General features: G+C 38.4%; 1 protein-coding gene across 4 annotated transcripts in view; it reads right to left on the minus strand.

Moving 5' to 3' along the window:
* The window catches only part of LRRC3B (leucine rich repeat containing 3B), a 70,425-nt gene that overhangs the window by 5,355 nt on the left and 48,598 nt on the right, over positions 1 to 16,472 (minus strand). For all 4 annotated transcript variants that reach the window (XM_067561891.1, XM_067561888.1, XM_067561890.1 and 1 more), the window contains exon 2: positions 6,784 to 8,413. In XM_067561891.1, coding sequence (XP_067417992.1) covers positions 7,471 to 8,250 — 780 coding nt within the window. In that variant the 5' untranslated portion in view covers positions 8,251 to 8,413 and the 3' untranslated portion in view covers positions 6,784 to 7,470. The remainder of the gene's footprint in view (positions 1 to 6,783; positions 8,414 to 16,472) is intronic.

Here is a 16,472-nt window from a genome sequence, read left to right on the forward strand (position 1 = left end):
ATCTAGTATGGTTCATGTCTTGTAGATATATGTAGCAACCAGAGGTAAATATTAAATGTAGATGAATGAATGCAATATGTATATATGTACCTATTCAGACATGCACACAAACACCTATGTACAGTATGTGTGTGTGTGTGTCCGTGTGTGTGTGTGTGTGTGTGTGTGTGTATATATGAGTATATCCTATACTCATTGATTTGATTTATTGTCAAGCTCTTTGATTTGATTGATTGATGGAAGTACAAACAAAACTAAGGACACCTGCTCATTTTTCCATGACAACTGACAGAAGTACTCTTACCTTTTCTTTAAATCATCATTGTTTAAAGCTTAACAATTCCCTCTCTCTAAAAAACATGCATTTAAGCAAAAGACACTGCCTTGTGAAAAAACAGCATTAGAATTGTATATCTGCTCATAGGGAGACCCCCCTCGCTCTTTGAATGGGCCATAAACATAGCCAACGCAAGCGTTAAAAAATAAAGCTGCAGCATCCTGTGTGTCTATGGCGAGGTGCACAAGTAACCTTGTCACAGTGAAGTGATGAAAAGGATGCAGCCATCAAATCTGGATGATTCACAGGGCTAATTGCTAGAGTATTTCCCTGTAGTTAGCCCTGTGAATCATTGAGAAGCCACTCCAACTGCAAGATGCCTCATGCCCATTCCACCCTTTGGAGTCTCCCTCTCCACCAAAAGATCTGCTGCTGCTTCAGGAGGAGAGAAGGAAGCACAACTGTTTCACTTCTGTTTCTACCAGGGATACTTCTCTTCACTAACAAACAGTCTGGACTGGGAAGTGAATTCCTTTTCCACCTGTCAAAAATATGGGGGGAGAATGGGTGTGGTGAGGGTGGAATTTAATTTAAAACCACCACAAAGCCCTCTCACTCTGGCAAGAATCGAAGCTGTACCACTACACCTCCTTTCAGCACAGCAAGTGCCTTGGCAGCACCACCACAGCATTACTTAATTAGCCTGCCCTTCACAGGCTCCCACAGGAGGGGTAGGAAATCAATAACTAGTCATCCTAGCATTCAGAATTACTATCTCTGTAAAGTTAATATCGTTTCACATCAAACTGAAAGTTGCGCAGTAAAGATGAGCTGCAAATCAAAATTCCATCCACTTCAGTAATATATGCTGTATGGGTCTCCTCAGCCAGGCAAGGACTTATCCAGCACATGCCACCTAGTAACACTCGCCACCCACTACTTGCAGGTTGTTTTATCCAACCATGGAGTGACAGCCCCTCCTCTGCTTGTGACCTCACTTCTACCATGTAACTCAGCTGGAGCCAGCCAATAGGGGAGCATGTCCAAGGTTTACAGTACAGTTTTCCAGAATTTTTCTTTTCTTCTCTTTTTTAGACCCTCTAATGTGGGGTCTGGAATCTTTTTTTAAGGAATGAGATAAATTCAATCCACTTTTATCCAGAAAAAGTATTGAGCTTCATCACAATACATCTCTGCTCACCTCCTGAGACAACGCCCCCACCCAAGCTGTGGGCCATGTCTGAAGGATGTACCTCTCCATTTTCCATACATGACAACATTTAGATTTGACCAGGAGTCAAAAATATTGTTTAATTAAAAAAATTGAGGGTCCAGAGATCCTTCTGCAAGATCATTTTTTTAAAAATACCCTATACTGTTTCCTGCAATGAAGCAGATTTAAAAACATTGATTTCCACTCGTCACAGTTTTCATATAATAAAAATGTGATTGTAGTTTGTATTTATTCATTACTATACAAAAATAACTTGTCAGTGACAACAATTTATGTTCTGTTATAATAAAAGTACACAGTATGAGCCTACACTACAGTGTCCCAAAGGGACTGACGTCGTCGTCATTATTACACAGTGTCAACATTAGAAAAATAATCCACGCAGAAAATAATCATCAGTATTAAATTATCACACCCTTCATAGGTACAGGGGGTTACAAAATTTAGAGAGATAAAATTAGGCCTCTGAATAATCCCTTCCCCCTCTAATAACAATATCCCTAAAGCTATAAGTAAACCACATTTTAACAACTGAGCAACACTGTTCCCTATCCTTTCTCAAATTAAGTAAGTTTCAAAGCCTCCTGCTTTCCTCACTCAAGGAAGTAGAGTCTTGATGGGCCTCTTCATGTAAAAATGGCAACTTCCAGTTCCTTTAATCAGTTTTTTTGTGTTATATTAAATACAGTTAGAAATGCCACTTTAGTAATTTTGTGAACAAGATGGAATGTCTAAATTAAAAAAACCCAAAAACACTTGGGGTGAAATCCTGCCTCATGGAAGTCAATGGGAGTTTTGTAACTGATTTCATTGGGGCCAGGATTTCACCCCATGAGTTTTCTTTTAAAAGACACTTTCAGAGTCAAAAAAGTGATTATGCAAAAACAGCATCTTCTTTACTCAACAGCTTTACTCCTTCCTTTTGTATTTCTTTTCAGTAAAAAAACAGTTGTGACTCAAATTTTTAGCAGGACAGGCACCACCTGGGCAATACAGCTACTTGAAGAGTGACCTGGATTCTTTTCCTTGCCAGCTAAATTGTAATTGCAATATTTGTGTGTGTTAGTGTAGTGGTCTAAGAGGAAGAGAAAGTCCTACTTTATTTTTAGATCTTAAGCAGAGATTGCATGCAGGTAGTTAAAAAAAAATCATCCTTTTACTTGTAGCCAGACTAAATTAGATACAGCTATCTGTACAAAATCTCTTTTCCAAACACAGTGTAACTTCATTTTCATGGGCTTGAGTGTGGTTTTACAAACAATAAGCCAGATCCTCAGTTGGTATAAAAATCATTGTAGCTCCAGGATCTCTCTCACAGAGCTTGAGCTGTACAAGCTGGGGGAAAAAATGAAAGGAAAAAAAGTTTATTCATTTATTTTAGGGAGTGAGGACAGAAACATATTAAAAAATGGATAATTCCAAAGTGCAGGAATTTGAGGGACTCTGACAATTGCCAAGGAAGCTTTCTGCTGTTAAAATCATATATAGTCATAGTCTGTCAAAATTGTGCAGTATGTATTTATAACTAAAGGTAGAGCTAAATAATATATCAGTTCTGTGTCTGCCATCCATTCCTTTTTTCTCCCCAGAAAGAAATAATATATGTTTTAGGATCCAATATGCTGTTTGGCAACACAGTAATAGAAATATGGCAAAAATTGGTTCTTAGAGTAATTCCATTGAAGTCAACAGAATTACACTAGGGCTGAATTTGGTCCAGCATTTATAATTTGGTCCAGCATACACATATGGTGAATCTTATGAAAGACATCCTATTTCAACATGTTTTTGTATATTGTTGGTACAGTATATAATTTCATCTGTTCTCTTCAGATTCCTCCCCTCTCATAGGAGGCTGCTGTTTCTACGGTCTACACAGTGTTGGTGGCAATGTTGAGGGTGAAGGAGAAACCTGTGAGTAGTCTGGAGTCTTTGCAAAGCATTTTCCAAAGAAAGAAACAAGAACATCTACACCAAACAGGATTTGTGCAATTAACACTATCCCACTCCGTAAAAGCCTTTTTACTTGAAAAAAAAAATGTCATTGAAGAATCAATTTCATTAGCTCAGCTGACAGCAGATCAATCTTTTGGCCAAAGAGCAAAATTTAGAATACCTAACAATTCTTTAGCAAAACAAGGTGGATGAGATAATGTATTTTATTGGACCAACTTCTGTAGCTTTTGAGCTACACAGAGCTCTTCTTCAGGTCTAGGAAAGAAACCCTCAGCATCACAGCAAAATGCAAAGATCGTTTAGCATAAGTAATTAGCACATATTGTAAGGGACTATTCAAGGTAGAATTGCCAATTAACAGCTCTGCAATCATAGGACAAAATGGGAGGGGGTTAGTAGGTTAGAGATTGTTGTAATAAGCCATAAATCCAGTGTCTCTGTTCAGTTCATTTAGCTCTGACACTCGGCGTATCTTTCCCAGACCTGAAGAAAAGCTGTGTGTGGCTCAAAAGCTTGTCTCTCTCACCAACAGAAGTTTGTCCAATAAAAGATATTATCTCACCCACCTTGTCTCTCTAATATCCTGGGACTGACACAGCTACAACTACACTGCATGTAAGAATTCTTTAACTTTTCAAAACTGTTCCATTAAAAAAATACCAACAATTTAATAGACCAAATACTGAGACTTGCTGAGTCCATGGAAGTAGCAGGTACTCAGCGTTTGGCCCATGAAAATTACAGAAAAAGCCATTCTTACTCACTTTCTGAATATATTAAAAAGTAGTTCTTTTCTTCACTTTGTATGCAATCAGCTATTTCTAATTGCAGTTTATTCTAGGGATTACTTTCTTTTGTATAGCAACCCAGATAATGAGAGAGAATAAACCCACGCAAAAGGTGTAAAACAATCTTGAGCATGCCATAGAGTTTAAAAAGACTATACATGTGCTTTAACAGAAATAACTGATAATTTTAGAAGAAAGATTACTATTTTGGGGATTTTTATTCATTTTTTGTCCTTTAACCCTTGCTTTTGCAAAACACCTGTTCGTAAACACTTAATCCCTAAGGCCACAAACACTCCATGCTCAGTAAACGTGGACCTATATGGATTCTTAGTCAAACACTGTTTTATTATGACAACAGCAGAAATGCATTTTGGTGCATTCATTCGAACTGAAAAGAGAAAACATCCTGTTTTTAAAGATTATGTCCCTTAATCTTTATATTCTAGGATGAGTATCTATATGACTGTCTTATTTTTCATAACCATTGATCAGTAAAACAATAGAAGAACATGCACTATCTACACATTCACTTATGAAGCATGCCCTTTAAACACAATGGCCAACATTTTCAAACTTTGGGTACATTTAGTGGGATTTGTATCGCAAAAAATAAGCCATTTTTATTTAAGTTTCTAAATATATAGATTTAGGAGCCAAACTTTACATACTCATGTCTGAAAAATGTTGCCATTACTATCAGGGTGCATTGATTTAGACCAAAGTAATTTAAATAGGTAAGCAGGAAACCTTGATGTAAATAACTAATTGTAATTGTATTTAGCATTTGTGCTTTTTAGTTATTTTCCTAAATGCTATTTTTGTGCATTAAAACTTGTTGATCTTCAACTAAAGATAATCTTTATATTAACTATGGTACATTTTTGCTCACTGGGAGCACTATATTTAGTTAAACAATTATATAGCTTAACATACATTTATTCAAATTCTAGCTTTTTACATTTTTATTATATTAGAGAATGAAGAATGATGCATTTCTCATTATCTGAGTAATTTTTTACTCATAAATTGTATCAAGCAGCATTTGGATGGAAATTGGAATTCAATTAAAAATGCACAAAAATAGCATTTTAAAATTTTTACAGGTTAAATAAAAACTACCTTGAATGTGGCTTGATACATAAGAAAAAAACAAATCTATCCAAACAATGATTTGTATCTAAAACTAACTGATCTACTAAGTAGTAGTATTATCTATAGTTAGTGAAGTGAACTCATTGTTTCTGGTCACCATGTCCTTAAAGATTTTAGAACTAGTAGATCTCATCCTCTCAGACCTTGTTTTTATTCATACATTGTTTTACTCTTCCAAAGTTTCTTGCTTTTTCAAATCCCAATTCGTTTCTCAACTTTGAATGAACTAGTCATTGAATGAATCTAGTTCAATAAACTAAAATGAAGATAATATTCTCTCTGCACCTGCAGAAGAGTCTACTGCTGTCAGAGCTGGGTCAGCACTTCAGCAAACTCTGGCTTCAGGTGCTTAGCCAGGGCCTTCCAGCAGCTCAGTGGTTTGACTTTCTTTAAAACTGGCAGCGGACACGTACTGCTTGTGTTTTTTTTATTGAATGTATATGTTTTAATATATTATAGTAAGTTTAGGGCTTAATACAGGTTATAATAATTTCAAATATAATTTTAAATGGGTTTAATTTTTAAAGGAAAAATGTATTAATTGAAATTAAAACATCCAATTACATCCAACAATCTGATTTTTTTTTCAATAATCAATATTTATCCATGGTACTGATTTTTATTGGTACTGTGCTGTAAGTTGGAGACACAAAAATCAGTACTGTATTAGGAATTATCACAGGGTCTTTGCTGATAGTATTACATTAAAATATGGTATTGTCCTGTATATTACCAGAATTATATACAAACTGCATATTGTATTTTGGGGGTTATAGCTGACAAATGCACTGTTGTTCTCCCCACCCCCCGCCAACAACCACTAGTGAGAATAGTCTGCAGACCTGTTCAAGTCAGTAAGTGAGTGTAAGTGTAGATTCCTTTTTTTGGCACACTGGCTCAGATTTGCTGGCTGGAGTATTGAGTGGCGCAGAGCAAAATCTTCGCCTACACCTCATCCTCATCTGCCTGAATGCATGGAAAGGAGAGTTGCAGCCCTCACTGCTCACCTCTTTGCGCCTTGCAGGTAGCTCATCCAAGGGAACAGGGGGGCTTCTCAGAGTAACAATCTGGCTCCTGACCTGTTCCCGCTGCTCCTTGCTCAGGGCTTATGACAAAACCATAACTGAGCCCTTTAATTATAGGCTTTTCAAGACAAGGACCATATCTTGTCTTTTTCACTTGGCAAAGTACCTACAATACCTTTGGAAACAGTACACATGCTCAATAATGAGTATTAAAATACAGACTGAAGAGGTCACAGGTTAATAGGGACGTGGTCTTTGTGACAGTATTCCTGCTTACATTTAAATTCATTTAATCAATCCTTTAGGTTTGGTTTGACACTATTATTCCCATGTCTCATTGGTACTTACATATCTGTCCAATTGGCTGTGGCATCCTGAAGCACAGGCTTCCTCACGGCTGCCGCTCCTTAGCTCAGTTGAAGTGCTATTCAGAGCTCCATCATATCTTCAGTTTCTTAAGCCCATGGGAACTTTGTGGACTGACTGCCTACCACCTGCTCTCCCCACCTCCACTCCCCTTTCTTTTTGAAAGGCAAACAACCAAAGGGCTGCTATTCATCAGCTCTTCATTTGATTTCCTTGGAGTAAATCAAGAGCAGTTCCTGGGTATGAGATGGAGTTCCTGGGATTTTATGAGTGTTATGACCCATAGTATTACTATTATTTTTAACCTCATTTACATTGACAAACCAAACAGGGTTAGTCACTAGACAGGTTTCTGATCAATAAATTACTCTGTTTAATATGGTTCAAAGTTAAGATTTTATTTGGTTTTAAATTAAAAAAATAAATTTCATTATTAAATGGGTCTAACTAATGTTTACATATTAGTTTACTTGTTTTAGAATACCACCAGAGAAACAATTAAGGTATACCTCCCAAACTAAAACCTTTGTTAGAAAGATCAACAGTGGCATAATTCAGTTAAACTGAGAGAAAAGTCTTAAATGTTTACAATGAATGTTAGAAGTAAACCTCTGGTTTTAGGGCCATCCAAATCTAATTGCCATCTCAAAGTCAGTTGTATTCAAGATACTATACCACAGTGCTAATGTCATCAGCTTCTTCTGGTTTCTTTTGCCTGCTTGGCAGGGATTTCAAGTACTCAAGGTGCCTTCTTGCATCCTCTTGATTTTGCCGCACGTAATACACCACATAGGATATCACCATGGTGAACCAGCCAAACATGGTAACTAGCATGGCATAATCAGTAGTCTTTTTAGGAAGGTTACAAAGGTCTGCATCATTGGCAGCATTGAGGAACGGTCTCCCAGCATGTTCATCTAACACAGAAGTCTTACAGATGACATTGTTGGCTGTTTCATGATTGGAAGCCATGCTCCTCAGGACCTGCTGCAGAGTACAGTCACAGTGCCAAGGATTGTTTGCAATTCTGGCTCTGGCCTTTAAGTTATTGAAAGCATTTTTGTGCACACTTTGAATCCGGTTGTCAGACAAGTCCAAAGTCTGCAAGGTTTCTGCCACTCCTTTAAAGGCATGTTCATCTATAAATTCAATACCATTTTTGGATAAATTGAGGACTCTCAGTTGATGCAAGTCCTTAAAAATTTCATTTGGGATGGATGTTATCTGATTGGAGTCCAAATAAAGTAAGACTGTTTCAGGAGGAAGATCTCTCGGTATTTCCTTGAGATTTGCATTGCTACAACTCACATTTAAACCTCCAGAATGAGAACAAAGGCAGCCTTTCGGGCACATACTGGCAGAATGAAAGCACAGTATCATGAGGACAAAACTTTGTAAGAGCAGACACATGGAGAGGGAACGAGTTAACCACAGGTCTACCAAATGCATGCTGGGATGTCAGCATAATCACACGACCATTTCTCATTTACCCAACAGTGGTGTTAAAGGATTCTGTACAGCGAAGGCGTAGCTTCATTTTCTGCAGTAGAATTAGCAAAAATGGGCTAACTGGTGGACTTCCTCATGGTCAGTACTCTTCTTAAAAATACACCTAAGGAGAGAAAAAAGGTTCCTTAGATCGTATAATACAATCCAGATTAGTTCATTTAAAAGGAAATAAATGTAGTCTAACTGAAAAGCATTGCACAAAGGTCTATTATCCCATCAGTGCACAGAGGGCTTAACTCAGCTAAACTCCTATTAGCATTAATCTGAGTTTAGTACTAAAATCGCAGCCCATCTCTAAGAATATAGACCACAATAGTTCTGAACTGCAGAGGTTTGGGTTTAATATCAGACAATTGTTACAAGAATCAGCAGTTTGTTTCTATCGCGGACATACTAAAACAGCTGCCATAAAATGTAATTACATTTTCTAAGCTACAGTAGAAGGCACATTAATAGGATTTATAGTTGAATGCCAGAAACAGTGACAAATAAGGCCGGTATTTTTGTGGTTAATGACCTCATAACAAAATACTTCCTATTTCAAGTTCAAATTAGAGTGATTTCATTGAAGAAACCTTTTTCTGAATGAATACAGTCATTATAAAAACAACTGAGCCAAATATTGCTGGAAGCCACAGCAGAAAATCCATCTCCCATGCATGTATTTTCTCTCTCAATTCCTTTTTTGCTTCTGAGTGTTTTGAGTCTTCTAGTTCAAAGACTTTTGCTAGATATTTCTGGAGGGTTCTAAAGAAATAAATTTTGTCTTCCATTTTCTGTCTAAAAAGATTTATTGTATTTAAGTAACAAAGAAACAGAAATAAACAAATACAAACAAAAGAGACACATAGTGCCATATCTGTGTAGTGAACAAAAACTCACTAGAGATACACTATGTCCCAACAGAACATAAGAAAATGATTGCATCTTTTTTCCCCTCCAAAGATGATAAATATGCAGAAGCTTTTTTCTTTAACGGAAACACAAATGCGGACTATGAAATGTTGCCCTATAAGGATTCACAGACAACCTCATTTATTTTTCCTCCCATTATGGTAAACTATGAAGTTCTTAACCATGCCAGGTCCATGTTCTCATGCACACACTTTCTAGCCTTTTAACAACTCAGACACTTGTAAGCCTTCCGAGTTACATTTACATATAAATTTTTTTTTTTTTTTTTTTTTTTTTTTTTTTTTTAAAATTACATTGGAGTCCAGCAAAAACTGAAATCCCTATATGGAAGGATTTGTGAGATTCCTTGGGGGAAGAGAGGTATAGATATTGATATGGATATAGATACTGCCGTCACTTCTGCCTGCAATGATGGATCCTGAAGAATTCACAGACTAACCACAGTTTTTGACAGCTCACCACTGCATTAACTCTTTATTACTGAATATTTTAACCCAATAATATGAGTTTTAGTTAACCACTTTGCTGCTGCAGTCAGGACAAAACACATCTCCTGGTATTGCTTTATGTATCAGATACATTACATATGAGTATTCCATTGTGACTTCACTGGAATGTCCAACTTCTAAAGAATCCTACAGCAGCCTCCTACAGAATATATCTTCAAGACAATTAAACCCATTCACTTTTGCACTGGTGAACTGGGAGGTGGCTTGCATGAGCCCCTCGTTAACAGAGCTGGCATTTAGGCCCATAAACAGGAATCTCGGTTTTCATTAATAGAAAAAAAAAGTTTCTAGCCCTTTTTCTTGCTCTGCTAGTCTTGAAAATTTAAAATGAAGGAAAACAAATGTAACACCCCTATCCCCTCACTAAGGATAAAAGAAGCAGCAGCTGGGCTTTCAGTCTGCAAAGGGAGGCTAGGCAGAAATTAAATTCACATGCATGCACACACACTTTATGTAAAATAAGTCCGTTATATTTGGGATGTATCCTTAAGAATCATGTTGCTTAGGCTATGTCTACATTACCACTTATGTTGGTATATAACTTATGTTGCTTAGGGATGTGAAAAGAGCACGTAAGTTACACCGACATAAGCACCGGAGTTGACAGCACTATGTTGGTGGGAGAGACAGACACCGCCACTCATTGGTGGCGGTTTAATTATGTCAGTGAGAGAGCTCTCTCCCATCGGCGTAGAACGACTACACCAAAGACCTTACAGCTGTGCCATTGTAGACTCTCTAGTGTAGACATGGCCTAAACCTCCCTAAAAAACCTTAGGACAGCCCTGTGCACGGCGCTGTGACCATTGTTTGTTTCATTCGCCTGCCCAAAAGAGCTTAGTGCTTGCTATAATAGAATCATATCATAGAATCACAGAGTTGGAAGGAACCTCAGCGAAATAATCCTAGCAAGGGTTTTGTCAAGCCGCAGCTTGAAAACCTCTAAAGATGGAGATTCCACCACCTCCCTCGGTAACCCATTCCAGTGCTTCACCACCCTCCTAGTGAAAAACTTTTTCCTAATGTCCAACCTAGACCTCCCCCCTGCAACTTGAGACCATTGCTCCTTATTCTGTCATCTACCACCACTGAGAACAGCCTAGCTCCATCCTCCCCGGAACCCCCTTTCAGGTAGTTAAAGGCTGCTATCAAATCCCCCTCATTCTTCTCTTCTGTAGACTGAACAAGCCTAGTTCCTTCAGCCTCTCCTCATAAGTCTTGTGCTCCAGCCCCCTAATCATTTTTGTTGCCCTCCACTGGACTCTTTCTAACTTCTCCACATCCTTGTTGTAGTGGGGGGCCCAGAACTGGACACAGTACTCCAAATGCGGCCTCACCAATGCCGAATAGAGGGGAATGATCACTTCCCGTGATCTGCTGGCAATGCTCCTACTAATGCAGCCCAATATGCTATTAGCCTTCTTGGCAACCAGGGCATACTGCTGACTCATATCCAGCTTCTTATCCACTGTTACCCCCAGGTCCTTTTCTGCAGAACTGCTGCCTAGCTCGTCGGTCCCCAGTCTGTAGCTGTGCATGGGATTCTTCCGTCCTAAGTGCAGGACTCTGCACTTGTCCTTGTTGAACCTCATCAGATTTCTTTTGGCCCAATCCTCCAGTTTGTTTAGGTCCTTCTGTATCCTATCCTTATCTTCCAGGGTATCTACCACTCCCCCCCAGCTTAGTGTCATCTGCAAACTTGCTGAGGGTGCAATCTACCCCATCTTCCAGATCATTGATGAAGATGTTGAACAAAACCGATCTCAGGACCGACCCCTGGGGCACTCTGCTTGTAACCGGCTGCCAGCTAGACATGGAGCCATTAATCACTACTCGTTGAGCCCTATGGTCTAGCCAGTTCTCTATCCATTTTATAGTCCATTCATCCAACCCATACTTCTTTAACTTGCTGATAAGAATACTGTGAGAGATAGTATCAAAAGCTTTGCTAAAGTCAAGGTATATCACGTCCACTGCTCTCCCCACATCCACAGAGCCCGTCACCTCTTCGTAGAAAGCAATCAGGTTGGTCAGGCATGTTGAGCCCAAGATGGAACTGGCAGCTGCTCACTCTGGCAGCTCCATAGTGTGGATTTGCCACCATGCCTGTGGGAGCTGCTGCAAGAGGAACTCTTCTCCACTAGGTTAACAACAACCCTCCTGATCCCTGCCAGCTACTTCAACAGCACATGAAGAGGTGGGCATGCTGCTACTTCACTGAGAGGGAGTTCTGCAGTAACTGCAGCCCCTCCGCTCCCCACCAGAGCCTGCCGACCCAGCCTCAGCTTGGAGCATGAAGAGTTGACAGCCTTGCACACTACCCAGGGAAAACCTGCTGCCCTGATCTTCCCTGCACACCCATATGTCAGGACAGACCCATTTCCCCACCATATAACAGCTAGGAGAGATGTATATTCCTTCATTTTTTAATTCAAAACTATATAGAGAATTGCCATCGCAGTAGTATCTGGGCTCAAATTAAATTAAACAGTTTACTAACATTCTCCTAACCCAGGAAATAGACTGATTCTTAGTCTACACCGCACCCTTCATGAAGAACCTCACTCTTCACAGAAACAGGAGGGTGCTAAAGAAAGAGAAACCCATAACCAGTGGGATACACACGCTCTCAAGGAAAACCCTGACAACAAAGGATCTTTAACAATGGCCTAGCAGTGGAAAGACTCAGGACCTACCATGTGCTAAATATCCTTTCACCTTGAACTTGTTCCTTCCTCCAAAGTATTTCTTAATAATTAAAATGACTGTTTCTCCACTTCCTTCTGTGATGCATGCCATGTACCATAAACAAGGCCATTGGTACTGACATTAGGTCACTGACCTTGTTCAGCGGCACGAAGGTGATAAGCATGGTCTTGCTACCTACTGTTCATACACTGTAACTTTTTACGAGTAAGTGATACTGGAATCCTACTATAGGAATGCCCAAGAGCAGTAAGACCTCCTCGAGCCATTTTAAGTGGACTGCCGGCATCTCAGCTATTGATTTCACAGCATCCTACCCATCAACGTTGTTCTTCTCACCAGGACCTGAGGATCAGGCAGTACATTTATTAGCATGTATTGATATGAGTATTCAATATTTCCTGGCAGGAAAACAAAGCATAAATTGATCGTTAGCATATACCTGGATGTACAACTACATCAGTTTCCCCCATAATAAGTTAATATCAGTAATATGGTTATGAAAGTACAAGAATTAGCTTTATGAACTGTGAAGCATTGGATAATTATCAATCCAATGAATAATAATTTGTCAGACAACAGATGCATGGCACCATACTTTCTACCATGATGTTACCTGACTATCCTTTAATGAATGCAGAATATTATTCATAATTGGAATAGTCTCTGAGCAATTCCACTTACATAGCAGGAATCCTTTTGAAGAGCTCTGTCTCCATGTCTAAGATCCTGAGATTCATGTGCAGGAAAGTAAGAGATGGGTGACACATTTCAAAGAGAGCTCGAGTCCACTCAAACAATCAGGTTCACGATGCCATGCTGAACTCTAAAAATGCTGGTGAGCATCAATATGCAGAATAGCCGCAAATGTTTCTGCCTTCCTGTCTCCTGAATATTACTCTATACTGATTCTGGCCAGAGTGGTCCCAACTCTACAAGGTGCAACTGGAGAGTGTAACGGTTATTCTAACCTCAACGGACTCTTAAGATTGCGGGCAGTGGTTACACAGGAAGCCAGTTATGACTACTGCTCATTGTGCTAAGATATGCTCATTTTAACTTTACATCCTTCACCACCTCTTCCCTCACCTCTTAACCCCTCATTAGTCCATTTCATCCACCAGTTATGTTCTTTTATAACCTACTTTATACTGTGGAATAGATACCATCTTTTTAAGTGTTTTGAACCGCGTCTAGCATTATGGAATGATGATCTCTGATTGGACTCTGGTTGGTGCTACTGAAATACAAACAAACAAATAATAAAACATCCAAGCCAAGTAACTTACTGATGTAAAGGACATGAATGCTTAAGAAATGTCCTAAACTTACTAATTCATATTACATTATTCATACAAATAATTATCCATACATTTGTGTGTTATTCATTGTCAGTTAATAAAAGCAACAACCAACAACCTTAATGAATGGCATTTTTTAATGACTGGCTAGGGATGACAGTCCTTAGCTGTACCTTTTCCTCCCTATTCTCCCTTGTGTTTTCTGGCAGTAGGTATTGTTTTTTGAATTTGGAGTATATGGCTGGTATACAATGTAAATCAGTGCTGGAGTGACTTGCCTTGTCTTATGTTTATGCAATTGCATGATGTTATCTTGTATAAACATTATGCACTGATACATCTCTAACCATTTTAAACTTATGAAAAAATTCTCTACTTCTTCTACTTGATCCTCAAAGACTACAATCAGGAAAAACAAGAAGGTTGCTCATACATCTCAAATTAAAACACACAAATTTGATACTAACTGATTCCCTATGTGTTTTCATCTGGGGCTAGATTGTGATGAAGGCAAGCAAGTGAATATTGTCAAAATGTACAAGCGCCTATATGCAAATGTTACAAGTCTAAAAACTAAGATGGGTGAATTAGACTGCCTGGCATTAAATGAGGATATTGACATAATAGGTCCATCACAGAAACTTGGTGGCATGAGGATAATTAATGGGACCAGTAATACCACGGTACAAAATATACTGGAAGGACAAAATAGGTCGTTCTGATGGTGGAGTGGCACTATATGTGAAAGAAAGCACAAAGTCAATTAAAGTAAGAATCTTAAATGAATCAAACTGTACTATACAATTTCTATGGATAGAAATTCCATGCTTGAACAATAAGAATATAGCTGTAGGAATATATTACTGACCACCTGACCAGGATGGTGACAGTGATTGTGAAATGCTCAGGGACATTAGAGAGACTGCAAAGGCAGAAAACATAATAATGGGGGACTTCAACTATCTTCATATTGGCTGGATACATGTGACCTCAGGAAGGGATGCATAGATAAAATTTCTAGACACCACAAATGACTGCTTATTGGAGCAGCTTCTCCGGGAACCCACAAGGGGAAAGGCAATTCCTGATTTAGCTTTAAATGTAGCACAAGAGGTAAATACAGCTGAACCACTCAGGAATAGCGACTATGATATAACTAAATTTAACATTCTTGTTGGGGGAAAATGTCAAAGAAACCCACCTTAGTAGCATTTAACTTCAAAAAGGGCAACAATACAAAAATGAGGAAGGTAATTAAATAGAAATCAAAAGTAACAGGCACAAGGGTGAAATGCCTGCAGTGCAAACTGCATGGAGACAATTTAGAAACACCATCTCAAACTAAATGTATAACTCAAATAAAAAAGAAAAACAGTACAGGATTTAAAAAAATGCCACCATGGCTAACCATCAGAGTAAAAGAGCTAACTAGAGGCAAAAAAAAAATCTTTGAAAAACTGGAATTCAAATTCTAGTCAGGAAAATAGAAAGGAGCATAAACTCTGGCAAGTCAAGTAAAGTATAAGAAGACAGATCAAGAAATACTTTAAAGAGCGATTAGCTAAGGACACAAAAATTAACAGCAAAAATATTTTAAAGTACATCAGAAGCAGGAAGCCTGCCAAAGAGTCATGGATGGGGACACAAGACATTTGAGGTGCTAATGGAGCACTCAAGGAAGACAAGACCATTGGGGAAAAGCTAAATGGATTATTTGCCTTCACTTCAGAAGATGTGAGGGAGATTCCCACACTCGAGGAACTATCCTAGATTGAGGTATCAATAGAGGACACTTTGGAACAAAATGATAAATTAAGCTGTATTAAGTCACCAGGACCAGATGTTATTACCCAAGAGTTTTGAAGGAACTCATGAAATTGCAAAACTAATAATTGTGGTATGTAACCTATTGCTTAAATCAGCATCTGTAGCAGATGACTGGAGGGTAGTTAATATAACACTGATTTTTAAAAAGAGACTCCAGAAGTGATCCTGGCAATTATAAGCTGGTAAGCCTAACCTCAGTACAATGCAAATTGGTTGAAACTATAGTAAAGAAGAGAATGATCAAATACAAAAATGAACACAATTTGTTGGGGAACAGACAGCATGGCTTTTGAAAAAGGAAATCATGCCTGACTAATCTAATAGAGTTCTCAATAGACTGTACTTTTAGATTTTCAGAAAGCAAAGTAAGCACTCATGGGATAGGAGAAAAGGTCCTCTCATGGATCAATAACTGGTTAAAAGACAGGAAACAAAGAATAAGAATAAATGGTCAGTTTTCAAAATGGAAAGAGGTCAATGCCAGGATGCCCCAACAATCTGTACTGGGACTTGTGCTGTCCAACATATTCATAAATGATCTAGAAAAGGAGATAAACAATTAAGTAGCAAAATTTGCGGACAATACAAATGTTTTCAAGATAGTTATGTCCAAAGCTGACTTTGAAGAGTTACTTAAGGGTCTCACAAAACTGGATAACTGGGCAACAAAATGGTAGATGAAATTCAGTGTTGATAAGTGCAAAGTGATGCACATTGAAAAAAATAATCCCAACTATTCATATAAAATGATGGGGTTTAAAGTAGCTGTCACCACTCAAGAAAGAGATCTTGGAGTCATTGTAGATAGTTCTCTGAAAACACCTGCTAAATGTGCAGTGGTAGTCAAAAAATCTAACAATGTTAGAAATCATTAGGAAAGGGATAGATAATAAAACAGAAAAAA

Source organism: Emydura macquarii, unplaced genomic scaffold, assembly GCF_026122565.2.
Source record: "Emydura macquarii macquarii isolate MOO-44397 ecotype Brisbane River unplaced genomic scaffold, CSIRO-AGI_Emac_v2 contig_2422, whole genome shotgun sequence".
In the NCBI taxonomy this organism is placed as follows: Eukaryota; Metazoa; Chordata; order Testudines; family Chelidae; genus Emydura; species Emydura macquarii.